The sequence below is a fragment of the Cotesia typhae genome, unplaced genomic scaffold (genome assembly GCF_013202065.1).
Source record: "Cotesia typhae breed Kobodo isofemale line unplaced genomic scaffold, CoteBio_Ctyphae contig_9, whole genome shotgun sequence".
NCBI lineage: Eukaryota > Metazoa > Arthropoda > Insecta > Hymenoptera > Braconidae > Cotesia > Cotesia typhae.
The window spans coordinates 792,020-813,793 of NW_027423770.1; the positions used below are offsets into that span (position 1 = coordinate 792,020).

Sequence of the window (21,774 nt, forward strand, 5' to 3'; positions counted from 1 at the left end):
CGAGGCTGATAAAATCCTTGCTGAGAAAGCGTGGCAACGATTTCAAGCAAGAGACGCTGCTATTGGTGAAAAAGCTGCTGCTTGGAGTGTGAATAAAATCATGAAGTTGAAAAGACGTTTCGGTATGGGTCTTAAAAAAGAAAACCTATTACAAAGCGTAAGACAATTAAAAGAAAAACAATGAAGCGTAAGACAGTCAAAAGAAAGACAACCAAGAAGAAGGATGTTGCTCTGAGACAGATTGTTGATGAAGCTAAAAAGTCCATGCAGCCTGGTGGAGATCCAGTTAAAACAGCTCTTGGAGGTGCCCGCAAAGCTGTCAAGAAAGTTGGTGGGAAGAAAAACGTTCGATTGCCTCGTATTCTACCAGTTCCATCAAAGATTGGTGGAGTACTTCCATTCTTGATTCCCCTGTTTGCAGGGTTATCAGCGGTTGGTGCTCTAACAGGTGGAGCTGCAGGTGTTGCAAAAGCTGTGAACGATGCCAGCGCAGCCAAAAATCAATTAGCTGAAAAGAAACGTCACAACTTGAAGATGGAGGAAATAGCTGTAGGTAGAGGATTATACCTCAAACCTTACCGCAGTGGTATGGGACTTTATCTGAAACCATACCCAGAAGGAGCTTGCTGCAAGAAGTCAAAAAACCAGTAGAGCTACCACATCGAGCACTGACTAACATCGACTTATTAAAGTATGCCAAGCTGCTTAAAATTCCAAATTTTCGAGGAGTTTTTATGAGAAATGATTTACCAAAATCTGGACCAAAGACAAACGAATCAGCAATAATAAATTTAGATGATAAACTTGGACTTGGAACTCACTGGGTTGCATACAAGAAGAATCATAATCAAGTAATTTACTTTGACAGTTTTGGTAATCTACAACCTCCACAAGACTTGATGAAATATCTCGATGTAGGTAGCGTAAAGTACAATCATAAAAGATATCAAGACTTTGATACAATCATATGTGGACATTTGTGCTTAAAATTCCTGGCTGGACAACTATAAATTGAAGTGAGTCGGGACAACAAGCGTCAGTCATGGCAGAGTCATTCACCTTGACACTATCCGGAAACTCCTCCATACTGGAGGCAAATTATTTTCCGCCGATTGAGCTATCACCAACAAAAATTATGTACTTGGACTCGTTAAGCTCCTGACATTTAATTCAATACCAAATATTGATGTTGGTGCTAATAAATTTTATGTGTCATCAAAAAGATCCAAAAGAAGTACAATCAAGAGATTTCAAGAAATAACTATACCAACAGGGAGTTATGAAATTAAAGATATTGAAACTTATATAAACAAGACATTACCTGAACTAAGTTTCACTTTAAAAGCAAACAACAATGAGTTGAGAAGTGAAATAAGATGTGATCAATATATAAATTTTGAGCCTGAAGATTCCATTGGATCATTACTTGGATTTACCAACCGCGTGCTTGAACCTAACACAGCACATAAATCTGATTTACCAGTCAAATTATTGAAAATCAATGCTCTGAGAGTCGAGTGCAATATAACCCTCGCGACCTTAGGACCATTCTGGAAACACTCTGGAAACAGAGTGGCAATGGTTCCATTCTGTTTCCAGAGTGTTTCCAAAGCGTTTCCAGACTGTGTTTGTTACATTTGTCCATCGTGTTTCCAGAGTGAAACCATAGTGGGCTCAGTCGGTAACCAGAATGAATATGTAGTGAAACAATAATGAATACATTTTGAAAACAGAATGTTTTCAGAAAGAACACATAATGATAACAGAGTATTTCCAGAGTGAATACGTACTGTAACCAATATGTTACTATAACGTACCCAGAGTGAATACATTTTGTTATCTTGAAGTTTCCAAAATGGTTTCATACAGAGCCCATCAAAGAACCAGAGTGAATACATGTTGTTATCACAAAGCTCCCCGAGTTGAAACATATAAGAACCATAATGTATCCATAGTCAATATATATAATGATGTCTTAATCACCGTAAAGAGTGGGAGTACTTATGTTACGTATTTAACCCTCCGTTGGTCGCGTCTTTTTTAGTTTCTCACTTGCACTATAACGAGTCTTTATAATTTGAGTAGTTGTTAGCTAGCGATTCGCACATAGCGCGACTAACGAAGGGCTAATTTAGATACAGAAAACAAGTTATACGTCCAATAAATATGAAATATAGCCCCATAATTAATTTTTGTTAATCCAACGTTAAACATTTTACTTCCTACTTATATTTGAATTGCATCAAAATTAGCTTAAATTTATTGCTAAATTGATTGTTATGTTTGGGATTTCAAGTTTTTCCGATTACTTAACTTCAAATTCCGTACACAGAAAAAATGGTTTAATTGAGCGAAGAAAAAAAATTTTGACTGAAGAAAATTTTATTTTAAGAATTTGATTTATTTTCAGCTAAGAAGAAAAATTCTGAAAGTAAGAAAAATTTACTTTAACAAGAAAATTTTCTTGGTTTCACATTTTCATTATCTTAGCTCAAGAATATCAATTTCTTCAAAAAATTTTCTTGAATCAATTTTTATTTTCTTGGCTGAAGGAAACCTTTTACTGTGTATCTAGATTCCCGTTCAGTTATATTCTTTATAGCTATATACATATAAATAGATGTAGCAAATTATACCTAGAAAGAAACAGTTTGTAATGAGTGTTAAAGAATGCTGAAGAAATAATTTAAACTCTTAAATTATAAAATTAACAACTTTATTCAAATTTTTTTATAAATTAAGTTATATAAAAATATAGGAACTCAGGGAAGCATCCAATGGAACAGACAATCAAATAACTGCTGGTACCTGCACACAGCCACCTAAAATTATAACATATTAATTACAAACATAACCTATCTATATTATATAACTAATCTGTTTCCCAACAGTTAGTTTGTTCAATAACATATAATTGTTGCGATTTAATGATCTGAACTGCAGGCTTAATAAATTGAGATTCTTCGATAAAAATTAGGTCATCCAATCTGGTGGTTACTTTGTGAATATGCTTAGTTCCTAATAGACTTCTGACTTGTTGCATGCGTTGAATGAAAATACCGCCTATTGTTTTATTATTGTTGCAAAATTTAACAATTGAAATTATCGTACCAAATTTATTATTTCCATCGAAAATAATACTGTTGTCGAATTTACAATTTTTGTATTCTTACACTCGTATTTGATTCCGTTTAATATCATCTTTTCAAAACATTCCATGTGTATAGGTTCATATCCAAATTTCATCAAAGCATTCCGTTCATTATCTGTCGTTAATCGTGTTATACATTTTCCTACACCTTTCAAGCGATTTTTAGTGTCAATTTTATTGGTTTCCAATGAAACTCTACATTGTTTAGCCATAATTTTTTTGGTTTCAGCTGTTATTGCATTATCGTATAGAGATGTAATAATAAATTTTCGCATGATAAAGCGCATGGCAATTTGATTAACTCGAGCATGAGAACTGCTGACAAAATCCATGATTCTCTTATTCCAGGACTCAAACACGAATGCTTCATGGACCCATATTGGGCCCCAGTTTTTCACAACAGATACCAAGTGTGTCATTAAATGGACATTAGAAGACATATTTATCGTGCCATAATACTTTTGAAAAAGTGATACAAATTTTTTTAATAGAGTAGCAGATCGCTCTAAATTATTGGGCGTCAGGCAGTCACTGTTTAAATGATGAATCGCTTCTGATAAAAGTGCTAGATGGGTTAAATATTTTTTGGCAAAACTTCTAATAAACAAATTGGAGCATAGTCGAGCCAATTCCGCCATTCTGATGCTTTCCACTTGGGATAAGTTGATATGGACCGTGGTTTTCGTGAGCGACATGACGGTGGTCTGATCGACAATAAAGATTTATCTATCGAGCTCATAGTTTTAGGTGCCCCAATATAATAAGGTGCATTTGTTGTAGTTAAAAGTAACTTTGTTAATTGCTTTACAACTCCGAGAAAAACAGCATGCATCGCTTCAACAACAACACCTTTACTTATGTCGAATAATGGTAGAGCTACTAAAGCTGATATATTTTTTATTCCATGGATCACTTTCTCGGTATCAAAAGCTCGAATCATGTCATTACGTATTTCGGCATCACATCGTTCTTTTTGATAACACTGAGATAATGGATAAATTCGTTTACCACGTCCTGCTGATTTGCCTTTTGCATAACAGTATAAACAACCATATTTTCCGTTGAATTGCTTAATACAAGCTACTGCTGCGCGGGCCGGGGCGTCTAAGCTACATGTGGTGACAATTAATCTTGATGTTACTTCTAAATTATTGTTAGGTTTCCATGTAATTCCATCACAAAATATATTTTGTATTTCTGTGGTAAATGGTCTTAAAAATTATTCATTACTGGATGTGTTTCGTCCACGAATATTGCCGCAAGAAGCATATGTTTCTTTCGCATCTGTGGAGGTAGCTCGTTGATCTGAGCGTAAATCGGCCATGCACTTGATTTAGAAGACTTTGATACATTACATCCATCAGTATTTATAGTTAATGAGAAATTATACCATTCTTCCAAAAATTTTCTAGGTTCACAGAGCGATTTATATTCTTGGCCGTCATAAATATCTTCGTAACCCTCTGGATCTTTTTTTATTCGATGAAATCTATATTTTAACGACTCACTAATGTTGGGTATAGAGAGTAATTCTTGGATTTGTGTTGATAAGCTCAAGTATATGAAGTAACGTAAATTACATTCTAACTTATCATCAGGACCACACGCTTTACATTCACACTGTCTAGTCAGTTTATTAGTTATTTCGCATTTAAAGCCTAAATAGTCCTGACATAAGCGACAATAGTAATGATAGGTAAGGCAATCATCATTGCGATTTAAAAATTTCCATAACCCATCTTTTGTAGAGGGTATTGTACTATCATAATACAACGATTTAATCCATTTCAAGTTATCAAGAGTAGCTGTATACGATAATTGATGTCGGGATGATATAGCTATTTGAGCAAGAACGTGGTCTCTTGCAGTTTTATTACGTTTAGCAATTAAGAAAACACCTGGATTTACTTCATTATCGACGCTGAAAAATGGCTTGTTCGAATTTTCAACTTCACTACAATTATTTGTACTTTCACTTTGATCATCGTGTTCTCCTTTTTTTCTTCTTCGTCTTCATCATCTTCTTCTTCTTCTTCTTCTTCGTCTTCTTCTTCTTCTTCTTCTTCTTCTTCTTCTTCTTCTTCTTCTTCTTCTTCTCCTTCTTCTTCTTCTTCTTCTTCTTCTTCTTCTTCTTCTTCTTCTTCTTCTTCTTCTTCTTCTTCATCATTATTAATATTATAATCATCTTCTTCTTTGTATTCTTCTTCCTCTTCCTTTTCTTCATTGTCTTCTACATTATAGTCATGATGAAATTCATTTTCATACTCTTCTTCTCGATTGTCAGTATCATACATATCTTCAACGCAAACACCATGAGAACTACTAACATTTAGATCGTTGGTAGGTTCGACATCCATATTTTCGGTATGCTCAGAATTCTGAAATGAAACGTAAATACACATAATAAATTCTCATTTTATCAAAACATCATCATAGAAAAAAACAGTACATAGGCACAGCTATGATTGCAACTTTTCCCTGATTAAAAATACTCATTGAAAGGCGTTGATCAGTAGTCGCTCCATGTGAACAGTATATTTACATTGAAGCAAATATAATTGAAATTATTGAGAATGTACATTCTATCAATTTCAACACTTTTCAATAAAAGAATTCCATCAGGGATAATAAACAAGTTTGCTTTCATTAATGATAATAAATTTTAAGTATTTCAACAAAATTTTTTTAATTGCTTATAACGCGTAATATTCATTTATTCCATAATAACAAGTTCATAATACACTAAATTATTAAAAAAAAAAAAAAATAAGTAATGAAAAAATATAAAAATTGATCTACTCATATTAAAAAGTAAGATTTTGATTAAATTATAATCGTTTCATCTAAAGCATTATTTGAACTATTGAACTATTATTGAACGAATAATAAACATTTTAAAGCAGTAAGAAAATCGAATTCATTTATTGAATGCTTTAACAAATAAGCACCAATAGCATAATATAATTTGGACTACTGAAATTTAAAAAATTAAATCATTTTTGATCTCTACTAATTTTTTTTTATACAAATTTATGCTGGAATAAAACTACATGCAAGTTATTTGAAATGTGTTCATACATGTACATTAATGATGAAAGTCGGAAAAAATATTATTTAAATTATTTCAACTTACTGGTGATCCGAAAAAATGTTGGGGAATAGATGGCCCCTGTCCATCTGGAAACGCCGTCAAATAATTAGCTAGTTTTCTTTTTGTCTTCTATACACTGCTACCCGAGAATTACTGAACTTCCTCTTCATTATTTATCTGGTGAAAGAATTTATAAATACAAAATTAGTAATTAGAATGACATTGATTGATCTACGCGTAAACGGTAATCAACCCTGAATTTTACAGATAGCCTAGCCAACATTCAAATAGTTTACCCAGGGATATCTATAGAAAAAAAAAGTACTAGTAATTTAGAAATGGAGGTTTGTTTAATTACTCAATATTCATATGTGAATAATTTTACAGGTAGTATATTAAATTATTTTTTGTTCAAATAGATTATTATTCAACTATTAAACTTCTATGGAAATATAACCTGCATTTATCTGTACAGAGTTCTACTGCAAAAATTTAAGTAGCATTGATGAAGCAAGTCTCCCACGTTTTTACATTGAATTAAACGGTCAAAATAATAGATGTAACTGTTTAGATATTACAGAAAAACATTCGAAACTGCCATTTTACTTACCTAGCATTCACTTCTATGTTCAATGTAGATTATATAGTCAAAATACTAACAATTGAAAGTACTTTTTATTATTAATGCTTGATTTTTGATTACATGTATTTTCTACAGGACTTTAATAACAGACTGAACAATCTCACAAGTTAGGTTAATTTTTTAAGTAAACGACTTTATATACAAAGAGTTAATTTATAAATCACACATTTATGGAGCGATTAAAAAAGTACGCTGTGGATAGTTTATATTTATTTTATAATTTAATAAACAATTTATAGTGTCAATAATATTATTTATACAAGTTGCTTACATTCTCAACTTCTCGTGTATTAAAAATTAAATGTAATAAAAAAGATGATTTCAATATGAAAAATAGTAAACGCATGCGCAGAATGTAGATGCAAGCATTAGACGTTTTACGTAAAAATTTCAAATGTATAAAGGGACAAAATCATCTATTTATTTCGGCTTGTAATTAAAATGATAAAATAATTTTTTCATTTTATTCCGTTTATTATTTCTATGGAATTTGTCCAATTTTCAGACAATGTTATAAGATTTTATTTTATTTTTCTCAAAATTGTCGCGCTTACCTTACACACGCATGCGTAAATATGTTCGTATCCTATCCAGACGCTGTGATTTATGCCTGGATATACTAATGTTAGACCTCTGTGCTTTACAGCGCTTGCGTTTAAGACCCATGAAAGATGGCGACGTGTAAACAACAGATGTTTTAACTCTAGGACAAATTACAGATGTAAGTACATCACTTTTTACAACTTCCATTGATAATAGCCAATATGTATAATTTATCGGCAGTTCGATTTCTGTGTTATAACTTAAGAACGTTCATAAGTATATAAATGGCAAAAATTACTAATCAAATTCATTTTTTCTCATAGATCGTTGATAAAGATGCATCATAAATATAGTCTTGTGAAAGATGTCCGTAAAAATAAGAGCTACATAGTGTGTTCCAGCTGTATTTTCCGAATAAACGAAAATAAAAATTAACGCCTATCGATTGGACAAAGGACATCGACCGTGAATGCAGTTTAATTGTGAGGGACGAGCGTTTATCATTGGGTAATGCAATCGTAAAATTCGTGGACTCAGATGGTATGATTTTTATAAACTAATACTTTAATTGACATCCAGTTAAGTTACAACGATCATTTTGTTGATTAAAAGTCAAAAAATTAACATTTTGACTTTTGACCGCGAATTTTAAGATTATCTTTGGAATTCCGTAATAATCAATTTGTTTGTCTACCTGCGAAATGAAAAATGAAACATGATAAAAAATAAATAAATTACATTATATATATTTCTTATAGTAAATTATTAACTTATTTTTACATCTTTCAGTTATAATTACTGTCATTTATTACAGATAATCCACATACACTTATGAAACGTAATTCGGATTCTAATCGAATTATTATGATGAAATTACCGAAGTACAGTCCAAAAATGAGAACCAATATTCCATTTAAGCCGAAAATAATTATAAAAGTAAGTTTAATTTTTGGCATAATAAAAGAATAAAATTTTAATGTCAGTGTTTAAAGTTGTCAAACATTCAATTAAAGTACAATAACTGTACAAACTTTCAATATTAGACGACTATATATTTCTATAGTTATTTTATTTCGTATTCACTTATAATTAATACCAAAAATTAAAATCAAATTTATTGAACAATTTAATAGTATTTGTTTCTGAAAATATACTTTTTAAAAATTTTTAAATAATTATTTCGTTGCTTTTGAACAGAATAATAAAAAAAACCCAAAAGAAAAGGTTACGACGAAATCATCGGAGTTTTACCGCAATATGATGCCAAGCAATAATTTTCCCAGGGATTACGATGAAATAGACCGTGACGTAAGTTACAAAAATTGTAATACAGTAATTTTATAGCCTGTTTTTTGTAATCTGAAAAATTGTGGAACTTGTTTAATTGTTTGACTTTTTAGAATTGTATTTGAAAAGATAGAACGCATTTGTTTTTTCCATGCTAATACATCTTTTAATATCTAACGAGCTAACTTAAAAACAAAATATTATTTAATACATATATTTTAATACAGAAGTATTTGTCTCTGTAATGTAATTTCTAAATGCGTTTTGAATTATTACACTCACTGATTTACTTATTATTGTAGCAAGAGCAGATACCCACGGAGATTGTCAGTGACAATAGTGAAACCGAAAGAAGTTCAAGTGTCGAAAAATCTGTACGAGGAGCACCGGTTCAACGTAGTCCAACAGTACCTAATGTTTCATCAAATCGATCAACGTCACGACGCAGCAAGACAGTTATACGCCGGCCATTAACGTCTCTTAATACTAACCTGAGAACTTTAAATAATAAAATAAATAATTTAAGTCGAATGATTAAGGCAGATTTGAAACATAACAACGTTAAGTCAAGGCAGGCTCCTCAACAACCAGGCCATAATCAGCAAGTTACTTATCCTATTCCAAAATTGACAGAATCGATAATAATCGAAAATGGAGATGAGGTAACTATATATATATTCTGGTTAATAACAGTAACAGTACTGCTCAAGTAACAAGTAGTTATCTTATCAAAATCGACTCTTTCTGAATGACCGTAAAAATTATCAACCATTTACGATTCATGAAACTAAATTTCATCATTTTCTTTATTTATTCCAGTTTGTCGTTTTTGGAGATACAGCAATAGGTGCTGAAAATTTAGCAAAAATTTTGAAAAAGTCGAGCATGAGGCAACGGGTAAATTTAATAATAAAAGAATTGTGGCCATCAGAGATATTAGAAAAGATGTATATTCAGGACCGTCACAAGAACGAAAATCATATAGAAATTACTAACCAGCAGTGCAAAAAAATAAGAGGTAATACCAGCCTATTTTTTATAACACATTTCAGTTTCATTCATTTCACTAATTTTTATAATTGAAAATCAAATTTTTACAATGTCTAATTTATAATTCTGTTGACTTGGTATGACTGTCAGATTTTAAAAACGGAATTGATGAGTTCAAAGCGCTCAAAAACATATATTATCACCGACAATATTATTTAAATCTAAAAATATTTACAATCTTTTGTTTGGCCTGTAATTTGAGCACGTTCTTAAAGTTTTCAAATAATACTATATGATATAGAATTTTAAATTATATATTTGATAATAATTAAATTATTTTGTATATTACAGATATATGTCTATACCTGCAGCAGAAAAGAGAACTGAAGTTCATCCCAGGATCAAAAGATGATATCACAATTTATTTGAAATCGTGGATAGGAGCTTATCTTAATGATCACCGGCGTCACTTAAAAAATCGAAATACTGCTTAAATGGAAAATAATGTTTGTCAAAAAGTATATGAGAAAAATTATATCTATTTTTGTATTAATATTTATTCATCTAAAAACAATTAAAGCAATAATAATAACCTGAAAATAATAAGTTTTCATTTATTATATTATGTCGAGCACATTTTGATCTTTATAAATATCCAATTCGGTTTTGGTATGTATTTATTCCGATTACAGTATGAAATCATTCTGGTTATATTCTGGATTTGGTCTGCATCTTTTTGAAATCAGTATGTATTCAATCAAGTTACATGTTGATTCCAGTATAAAATTACTAAGGTTTCATTATGGTAACTGTATGTATTAGTTCTGATTCCAGTATATATTCACTAAAGTTACATACTGGAATTGCTATGTATTCACTCTGGTTTTGGTGAGTATTCACTCTGGATTTACTCTGGTTTTCTAGTATGTATTCACTCTGGATTTACTCTGGTTTTAGTATGTATTCACTCTGGATTTACTCTGGTTTTAGTATGTATTCACTCTGGATTTACTCTGGTTTTAGTATGTATTCACCCTGGTTGTGCTCTGGATACACTATGGGAAAATGTAACAAGCGCACTCTGGAAACGTTCTGGAAACATTATGAAACCAGCCTGATTACAGAAAGGTCCCAGACTGCTAACATTGTGTTTCCAGAATGATCCTAAAGTCGCGAGGGAACTACTGGATCGTACATCAATGGTGAGAAGAATCACACAATCCATGAATTTTTCCCGAGGGTTCCAGCAGGATATAAGATAGTGGAAGTGCCAACAAACATCATTTACCTACCAGTCGCCGTACGAGCAATACACAACTTGAGGCTCCGCATTGTTAATCAGGACGGGAGAATAGCAAATTTCCGTGGCGAGACTATAACGATAAGACTGCATATAAAAAGTCTGTAATGGGTATCGTATATGAGATAAAGACTGGTAACGGGTATAAAAGGATTGCAGGATGTCCAAAGATTATCAGTCATCATCGAGCTCTGAAAGTGTTGACACGTCAAAACGCAGAGTTCCTAAAAAGTCTAGGACTAAAATTACGTGGAAAATTCACAAGATAAAAATAAATTTTTGTTGTCTAGCTTGTGTGATACCATGGCGGAAATCTTAGATATAAAAAAATCAATTATTTTCGATGAGTCTATTGCACACTGTGAAGCTCATTCACACTTACCATATGCATCATCAACATTCAACAATAGTGATGAAATCAGGATTGCTGTTCAACATCAAGATCTGTGCTTGCTCCCAAGCAAAAGCACATTACATTTTTATGGAAGAATGAGGAAAGCTGATGGTACTGCTGTAAGTGCTACTACGAAGATGGTCAACATGGCTGTTTGTCATATGTTTGAAGAGATACGTTATGAACTCAATGGTGTAGAAATCGATAGATGTAAGAATGTTGGTATCACCAGTGTTATGAAAGGATACGCTTCTCTGAGTCCGGGACAACAAAATATTCTGGAAAATGCTGGTTGGATTGTTAATGAAGATGACAACAAGCTGACTGATAATAGCGGTTACTTTGATGTCTCAGTACCGCTGAGTTTCATTCTTGGATTTGCTGAAGATTATCAACGAATTATCGTGAATGCCAAGCATGAATTGATACTGATCAGATCAAATACTGATCAAAATGCTTATGTTGTTACCGTTGAGAATGAAAATGTTTCAATTACGATTCAAAAATTGAGTGGATTGTACCATACATAACAATGTCTGACAAGCAAAAAATCGAGGTGTTGAATTACATAACCTCCGATCCAGCTATTCCAATCAGTTTCCGGACTTGGGAATTGTATGAGTATCCACTGCTACCAGCTACCAACAAGCATATTTGGGTAATCAAAACGACAAATCAGCTTGAGAAACCTCGTTTTGTTATCCTTGGATTCCAAACAGCAAGAAAGAATCAATCGAATCAAAACGCAAGCGAGTTTGATCACTGCAGCATAAGAGACATTAAGCTGTTCTTGAACTCTCAGAGTTATCCATATGGAAATTTGAACCTCAACATTGTGCATAATCAGTATGCCTTGATGTTTGATATGTACACAAATTTTCAAAGTGCTTACTATGGGAAAGAAGCTGAACCGCTATTGGCTAAGAAAAAATTTCTAAGTACAGCTCTGTATATAATTGACTGTTCCAAGCAGAACGAGTCAATCAAGTCTGGACCTGTGGATATACGTCTGGAGTTTGAATCGTCAGCACAGTTTCCAAATCAAACTGCTGCTTACTGCTTAATAATTCACGACCGAATAGTTGAGTACAATCCCATCAGCAGCACTGTGAGAAAACTTACTTAATGGTACAGTTTGACCCCAAGCCCACCATACATTACATGTATGTGTGGGACTTTGCATCCAGACAAGCGAGGAAAGGTCCATGGGAACAAGCAGCAAGAGACGGAGAACGATTTTGCCGACGAATACAAGAATTAAATAAAATTATTGATCCTATACTAATCTAAAAACTTATTGTGATTAAAAATAATCAATAAACTTAATGTAATTAAAAATAGCAAATAAAGAAAAAACTTTTTTGTAATTTTGCGTTTTTAACTATAAACCTTACTAGAATAAGTATAAAAAATTATTTAGTATAAAAGTTAAGTATAAAACAATTATTTAGAATAAAAGTTAAGTGCACATATCAAAACACAATTCTCTCACAATTTCTGTAATTGATTTCCCAGAGTGATTAATAAGCTTGAATTTATTATAATTGGCCCCAATGTAGTGTCGATTTAAAGTATTGCATAAGATTAAAAATTTCATTTTAAATATCATATCAGGATTGTTGAGATATTTCTGGTTGGTGGTAGCAGGGAAGAACGTTGAAAAGTGGTTTTCCAGATCGATTTCAACGTTGAGTCCATGATCTGTCATAACCGTTCCAATCCCAGTTAGCTTGTAAGTTTTTCCCACCTCAAGTTCACACATCCTCTTGAACATCAACGGGCTTGGAGTTTTATCTTCAACTTTGACACGCTTGAAAGTTGTTGATCTCTCAATTTCATGCATTGTATCGGTAACAAGATGTTTACGGTACGGTGCCATGATTGAGATTTCTTCAGCAGATTTCAAGTAGCAGATTCCAGCACGAGGTAGCAGATTTCAACAGCTGGTAGCAGGCTTCAGAAAACAGTTTCAGAACAGCAGATTTCAAAAGCTTGATATTTTCTAACACACAACACTATGGTACTTCACTCGTACTTCACTTCGATGAAGTATGCTCGCGGCGCGCTGCTTTTATAGCAAGGTAATGACGTCATCTACTGCGCAGTTGGAAAAATTCTAGAATAGTATGACTCATAATCTAAAAATAGAAACTGCGCAGTTATGATAGATGACGCACAAGAAGTTTAACATAACCTGAAATCATAAGTTAAATAGTGGGAAAGCATAAACATAACCTGTAAAATGAGTTAAATGGCGGGAAAGAATAAACATAACCTGTAAAAATGAGATGACGTCATCTACTACCCAACAGAAATAGAACAAAGAAAAACTGCACAGCTACGAGACCTTGAACCGGTTCAAACCTGTCTGATGACATCATCTACTACGCAGTTTAAAACTCTACGACGTAGTTTGAATAATCAATCAAATTATTAATTAACCAATAAGATTATCGAGTGGTGGGGTAAAATCCAGAGATCGGGTTATAAAAAGGTTGAATTGATTGTAAGAGTCATCATTCAGTCACTCTTCGTTGTCAAGAGCAGTAAAAATGGAGATCATTCTAGACGTTCAAGGATTCAGAGGAGCTGATAATCGCTTCATTGTTAAGGAGTTGGCCTCAATAACAATTCAACATGATATTGATAATATTGAAGAGTTGTCATACACACTATTTCAACCGCCATATCACTGGAAGGTGTTACCAGTCAACTATCAACGTCTGAATACCTGGCTGATCCGAAATTATCATGGAATCGGTTGGAATGCTGGAACAACTTCATATTACAAGCTCAAAGAAGTTCTCAATTATTTAACTTGTAATAAAAAAAATTATTTATGTCAAAGGTATCGAGAAAAAGTTATGGGTTCAAAATTTAATTGATTGTAATAATAAAATTGTAATCGATCTCGATAATTTCAAATGTCCCTCTCTAAAAAGTATGAAAATTTGTAACAATCATTTTTGTAATTATCATGATCGTTTATCTGATTTATGTGCCTTGGAAAATGTAAAAATTTAAAAGATTGGTTTGTAAGCACTCAATAAATCTAAAATAAATGAATTATAATTGTTATTATTATTTCATCCTAACACATTTAATTCAGAATAGAATTAATTATTGTTAGTTATTAAATTCAAATAATTTTCCAACACTACTACTGATATTAATACTTATCAACAGATGGCGTAATGGTTTTTGATTTTTTAATTATGATAATCAATAATCAGTTTTTGTTTTCTAAAATTTTATAATTAATATTTGTTTAAATTAAAAGTCATGCATTATTTTATATAACCATTTAAAAATAAAAACTGAGTATTGATTTTCAAAATATATAGAAGATTTTTGGATTTGACGATACAGAGCACATCAACCCCATATTAGTTTATCAAATAATACATAACTTTTAATTTAAATAAATATTAATAATATTATTAACAAAATATTATAAACTAATAATAATTATTTATCTTTTATTTAAATTAAAAGTCATGTATTATTCTGTATATGTATATGTAACTAGAAAATTTTTTTAATATTTATGAATTGACAGCTTTCACGCTCTAAGAATAAACTGATAGTAGATGGCTCTAGTACAAGAAGCGCGAAATTCAAACTATCATTATGATAAGTAACTTAAAAAATTATGATTAAGTATAACTTATTGAATTTGAATTATAAATATTAATCTTAAATTAAAAATGTGAGGAATTATAAATAAAAATAATGAATTATTTATATTGAAATCCAATATTTTATTGATTAAATAATTCCACTGGTCATTTTTACATCAAGACTAGAATTAATAAATTCAAATTTATTATATTTTCCACCATGGAAACGTAGAAACAGATAGTTTGAATCTATTAATTCATTCAAACTCTTCAGGAAGTTATCATCTTTTAAATGTTGAATAGTTCTAGATGGTAGATAAATGTTAAATTCATCGTTTAGATTGGCAACAATCCTAGTCCCATACTGAGTTGTAATAGCTTTGATACCATTAATCTTATATTCTCGATTAAACTCCAAATGAATCATTTTTTTAACAGGAAGAATCCGAGTAAGACAATTAACCTCATTTATCTTGGTAAAATCCATGATTGATAGCTGTAAAAATTTTTTAATTAATTAAATGATTCTTCATTCAATTCATATTTTAATTAGACAGTAAATGAATACTTACAATTAGTAAGTAATACTGATAGGCAGAAGATGTATATCACCAATACTTCACTACTGTCTGTCGACAACTGGTACTTCACTGGAGACGTGTACTTCGTTTTTTATGAAGTACGCTCTCAGCGAGCTGCTTATATAGGCAGAAAATACTGGGTAGTTACCCCCACTCCTCTACCTCGAAACCGGTCTGATGACGTCATCTACTGCGCAGTAAGAAAATTCTAGAACAGAATGAGTCATCTACTGTGCAGTTAGAAAATTCTAGAACAGAATGAGTCATCTGGTTCGTGGAAATTTCCCCCACCCCTTTCACAAAACAAGTCTAAACCTGTCTGATGAAGTCATCTACTACGCAGTTAGAAATAGAACAAAGAAAACTACGCAGTTACGCGACCTTGAACAGGTTCAAACCTATCTGATGACGTCATCTACTACGCAGGAGAACAAAGAAAACTGCGTATGACCTTGAACAGGCTTAAACCTAAGGTTGACAAAAACCTCACCAGATGGTGTATCTTCTCGCATGTACTCGTCATACATGCAAGTTGAATATATAAACCTTTTCAGATTATGAACAATAAAATGCACCTGTGATCTAAGCAACTATAGTTGATGGTTAGATCACAGGTGCATTTTTTAACAAAATGGTGAATTCACAATTCAAAATGGCGGATAGCGGTCACCAGATGGCGGATTTCAGATAGCAAATTCAAAATGGCGGATTCAGAATGGCGGATTTCAGATAGCAGCCACCAGATGGCGGAAATCTGATTCAAAATGGCGGATAGTAGCCACCAGATGGCGGATTCAAAAGGCTGATAGCAGCCACCAGATGACGGATTCAAAATGGCGGATTCAAATGACGGATTCACAATTCAAAATGGCGGATAAATTTTAAAAATGGCGGACAGTAAGATGGCGGCGGAATTCACCACCAGCGCCACCTGCAAAACCTCGACCATATCCTCAAACTGTCGGTAAAACAGGCCACATATATCGACAAATGGTACTTAGCATAGACATGAACCCTCTGTTGGTAAAACAGATTCCTGTAATGTCGATATCACCCCAGCTTCACTACTGATAATATTTTTCGTTTATCTTAACATTAATTTTTTATTAAAATTTTTCGCTAGTATAAGTCATTTTTAATAAAAATATTTCTTTGAATTGAGTGCCTTTGACTTTTTTCAAAAATTAAATTTAAAAAAACTAAAATTTTATAAAGTCAAACTACTTTTTATTTTTAAATTCATTTTCTTTGCTGGACCGGAGATCAGATCATTGCAGTGAACCTTAAAGGTAATGAAAAGAAAAAACAAATATAATTAAAAAAAAAACTTTTGCTCTATTGTTGAATTCGTAAGTTAATAAAATTTAAATTAATAATAGTTTATTGTTAAAAAGTAGTTAAATTATTAATATTATCTATTCAATCATCAATAGCAATTCGTATTCATAAGCTAACATTTTTATATAAAGAAACATTTTATTAGCTTGTTGGTAATTGAAAATTTAATTTATCCACTATAATTTGATAGTTCTAATTTCTTTTAATCTAAAAATATTTATAATTTAAAAATCATAATAAAAAGTATGTCAAGGGTTTTAAATTATTCAATAAACGTATAAACTGAAAATTACTCATTCAATATAAATTATATCTTTATTGGAGTTTAATTTCTCATTTCAATAAATCTATTGTTATTTTAATTTAAATATGTTATATAATATTTCAAGAGTTATCATGTATTAAGTTTAACTTGGTTAAAATGGAGTTAGTTAATAAATTTATTTAATATGAATAAACGATTTCCAAATTATTAACAATCTCGTAGAGCACTATAGAAAAAATTTCCCCCTCCATGGTCGGTTCGATAACTCAAAAACAGATCATCTGAAAATAAAAACCCAAACTGCTTTTTAATGAGTAAGGATATAATTATCGTCGCACGTACGGAATTAAAAATTAATTATGAATAAACGATTTCCAAATTTTTAAATAATTTTTAACGTGTTGTCGATTAAATTAATTTTAGTCTGCTGTTTTTTTTCTAATAGCGATCGAATAGCTCAGTAATTCAATTTAGTAATAATTTATTTAGATGAACTGAACTTTCTAAAAGCAGTAGATAATTTTTTATTTTTTATGACCATGAGATATTTATAAAAAAAATTATTTTGACGGTATAAATTAAATGTCATTGAGTTGATTGGTGTTGAATGTAAAAAATAACGGTGAGAACAAATAATTGTTTCATTGTTATTATGAATTAATTATTAAATTATTAATTATTAAATAAAAATATTAAACAAGTTAAATTACTTTTTATAATACTTAAAAATATATTTTTATAGAATAAATTCATCTCTGTCATAATACGTATTTTATTTCAATAATTACTAATTGATTAGTTAATTAGTTAGATGAGTAGAAATAAGATTTATCTATAATTAAAATAGTTAAAATAAATGTCCTCAGTTTTTTGTTGCATTGCAACGGCTGTACGAAGTACTTAACGCAATTATTTGTTTTAATTACATAGTTCGAAGACTAAAAAGAATTTTGTTCTTCGTATAAAAAGAAGTAAAGTGTAAATAAGAAAGATTTATAATTAATAATAATACGATGATAAATATCGTATAAATGAACCACAGTACGTTTGACAAATGCGTTTGTTTTTTTATTTTTTATTTTTATAATTAAATCATTTATCCACTCTGTAATAAAAATTTTTGGGGATCGGATTTTTTTATTTTATTAAGGGTACATTAAAGATTATTACCCTAAATTTTTATTAAAAAATATTTAATTATTACAACGTTATTAACAATCTCGTAGAGCACTAGAAAAAATTTCCCCCTCCATGGTCGGTTCGATAACTCAAAAACAGATTATCTGAAAATAAAAACCCAAACTGCTTTTTAATCAGCAAGGATATAATTATCGTCGCACGTACGGAATTTTGAAAATTTTAATTTTAAAAAATATGGCGACTGATTGAAAATTTTCTCACTATTCTTACTGTTTTTTTTTTGTTTTAACCCAGCTAAAAAAATCTTTAGAATAAAATTAATTTCTGAGGAATTTTTCCAAGATGATGAAATAAAATCAACACGATAAATTTTTCCAGAACTTAAGTTCAAATTAATCGATTGACACGTGACAAAATATTCCACAATATAAAATATTTCAATTAATTAATATTCCTAAATTAAACGTTGACAAAAATTCCATGTAAAAATTATCATTCACAAAAATTGACAAAAGTCAAAACACTCGATTTTGATTCTAAAACATTCGCTAGTCGGTAGTTATTGACCTTGAGTATTTGGAATTACTGCGACGCAAAAATATATTGACGCTTGACCAAAATTCCACGAGAAAACACTTGCTTGATTATTTTTCAAGCATCATAATTAATCACTCGGTTTTTGAATTAATTGTCTATACAACTATAACCTTAAATAAACGAATTTTCTGAATTTAATTAATTTTATGGATTAATTTTAGTTTTATGGATTAATTTAGGCTGAGTGACGCTCGGGTATAAACCCCCATGAAAATCACTCAGTCCAAACTAGCGAACGTTATTAAATTCTGATTAGTTGAATAATTATCGATTAAACGACCCAATTAATAAAATGAAAAGCCCCTGGTTAAAAAAAGAATTAAAAAGAATTAAAAATTGAATGCATCCTTTTAAATTCTCCTTGGAGAATTAAATAGGATTTAAAAGACTTCGGGATTATAAGTTTTTTATTCTATTTAATCGTCCGTGGAGAATTAAATAAAATTAAATAGCTTATCAAATATAAAAGACATTCAATACTTTTGAATTCTCCGCGGGAAATTAAATAGTATTAGAAAGAATTCACATTTAGAAATTTTCTGTAGTTTCGAATTCTTCGCCAAGAACTGCATAGTATTAGAAATAATTCGTATTTGGAAACTTTTATTACTTTTTAATCCTCCGCAGAGAATTAAAAAGAATTCATCATTACAAGCTTTTGATTCTATTTAAAATTAAGTAGGATTGAATAGCATTTCAAGTAAGAGACATTCACTACTTTTCAATTCTCCGCAGAGAATCAAATAGTATTAAAAACAATTCCCATTCAGAAATTTCCAGTACGCAAAAGTAATTGCATCCTTTTTAATTCTCCGCAGAGAATTGAATAGAATTATAAAGAATTCAGCATTATAAGCTTTTTATGCTTTTCAATCCTCCTTGAAGAATTAAAGAACATTAAAATGGATTCAAAGTGAAGACTTTCATCATTATTTAAAGAGAAATAAATAGTATTAAGAAGAATTCATACTTGAAAATTGTCAATACTTCTTTATTCTCCATAAAGAATGAAAATGAATTTAGTATTATAAGCTTTCTATTCTGTTCAATCCTCCATAGAGAATTAAATAGTATTGAGAAGAATTCATTATTAGAAAATTTCAATACTTTTTAATTCTCTACAGAGAATTAAATAGAATCAAGGAAAAATCAAATTATTTTGATTTTTATATATTTTTTTTTTTTAATTTTTTAAAGGAGGTGAAGGAAGTATAAGGTTTCATATCAAATTCACATTTATTCCTATTGAGTTTAACGCTTGCCTTAAAATTAAGTTCAGAAAAACGCCTATCGTTCTAACCGAGAATCGCACCGTAAACCTAACGCACGCGAGACTATAATCTAACCGCAAAGCTGTATGAACGTTGGAGAAATTTATATGTTATGAGTTTTATTAACCACATGTAGTATTTAGAATTAAAAAGGATAAGTGAGTATTAAATTTTTTTGAAGTCTAATTCATTCTCTTGTATTCTCTCAAGAACGAAATCGTAACATCATTTTAGAATTAAAATGGATTAAGCTTTTTTTAATCCTCTTTTATTCTCTCGAATTCTCCACGAGGTAAAAGTTGCAATATTTTTTTGAATTAGAAAGGATAAGGTGGTAATAAATACTTTTCAATTCTCCCCGGGAAAAAATGATCAGACCTGACTATGCCTGTTCATGTATGATCAGGCCTGAAATTAGACATGATCATTCCTAATCAGGTCTGTTCATGCCTGTTCATGTCTGAAGTGTTAAATACGCTCAGGCCTGAGCGGGCCTATCCATGTCTGAACAGACCTGTCCATGCCTGTTCATGCCTGTCAAATACCTCAGGTCTGACCAGGTCTGTTCATGTCTTTAGTCTCTGAAGCATTAAATACACTCAGGTCTGATCAGGCCTGTCTATGTCTAATCAAGCCTATAATAGCCTCTGCATAGTCAGAAATGTGATGAAAATTTTTTCTTTGACGAAAAAAACTTTTTTGGTCATGACAAAATGTGCAAAATTATTTTTATCATTACGTTTAAATAATTTTGGAATAGAAAATTTGTTACATTTCCTATGGAATGTTTTGGTCTGCTCTGCTCCTGCCTAATATTAAAATCATTACTCAGTTTATTATTTAAATAAATGTGATGTTATAATGAGATTAGGTTAAATAAATAAATTAGGACTATCAAAATATATTATAAAATTAATTTTCATCTTATATCTATGAAAAACTTATTTGATACGTTATGTACTTCATAGAATTATTGTCACATAAGATAGCAACACAGCAGGCGGGAACTTTAAGGCACACGGATATCATCGAAGTTAAGCAGCATTGAGCATGATTAGTAACCCTGGTTAAAAATACTGATTGAAAAGAATTGAGAAGCGACCACTCCATGCGAACTATATATATATATATATATATATATATATATATATATATATATATATATATATATATATATATATATATATATATATAAACAAAAGAAATGAAATTATTGAAAAGAATTCGAATTTCATCGTTTTTAATTCTTTTCAATCAATATTTTTAAACAGGGAGTTGGATGGGTGACTGCTGGTGTTACAGCCGTATAATTATTACATGTAATCATTTTTTTTTTATTTTAATTCATTATAGAGAATTGCGTATAACTCTATCAAGTACTATATCCATAAAATAAAGCAAAATAATTAATTAAAAGTAACAATTGGCTTTCAGACCTGACCATGTCTGATCAGGTCGATTCACTCTCTCGAATTTTCCGTGAAATAAAAACCCTGATTAAAAATATTGATTGAAAAGTATTGGGAATCAGTCACCCTATGTGAACTGTATATCTATATATAC

General features: G+C 30.8%; 2 protein-coding genes and 1 long non-coding RNA gene across 4 annotated transcripts; 1 reads left to right on the forward strand and 2 right to left on the reverse strand.

Moving 5' to 3' along the window:
• Positions 1–4,363: 4,363 nt before the first annotated feature.
• On the reverse strand, positions 4,364–7,172 carry LOC141533468 (uncharacterized). Its single transcript, XM_074252364.1, has 3 exons — positions 6,853–7,172; positions 6,285–6,419; positions 4,364–5,529 (listed from the first exon to the last, which is right to left on the reverse strand). Exon 3 carries the CDS (start codon positions 5,506–5,508, stop codon positions 5,056–5,058), a length of 453 nt encoding a protein of 150 aa, XP_074108465.1. The 5' UTR covers positions 5,509–5,529; positions 6,285–6,419; positions 6,853–7,172; the 3' UTR covers positions 4,364–5,055.
• A 367-nt stretch (positions 7,173–7,539) lies between these two features.
• LOC141533469 (uncharacterized) lies at positions 7,540–10,311 on the forward strand. 2 transcript variants are annotated; one of them, XM_074252365.1, is made up of 7 exons: positions 7,540–7,606; positions 7,752–7,968; positions 8,243–8,364; positions 8,626–8,736; positions 9,018–9,377; positions 9,535–9,733; positions 10,057–10,311. In XM_074252365.1, exons 3-7 carry the CDS (start codon positions 8,260–8,262, stop codon positions 10,197–10,199), a joined length of 918 nt encoding a protein of 305 aa, XP_074108466.1. In that variant the 5' UTR covers positions 7,540–7,606; positions 7,752–7,968; positions 8,243–8,259; the 3' UTR covers positions 10,200–10,311. The 2 variants fall into 2 exon arrangements, with proteins under 2 accessions (XP_074108466.1, XP_074108467.1); XM_074252366.1 differs by having other exon boundaries at positions 7,752–8,364.
• A 4,825-nt stretch (positions 10,312–15,136) lies between these two features.
• LOC141533501 (uncharacterized) lies at positions 15,137–15,804 on the reverse strand. The gene is made up of 2 exons (XR_012480294.1): positions 15,592–15,804; positions 15,137–15,515 (listed from the first exon to the last, which is right to left on the reverse strand). It is a non-coding gene; the product is annotated as an uncharacterized LOC141533501 (long non-coding RNA).
• Between the last annotated feature and the right edge of the window lie 5,970 nt (positions 15,805–21,774).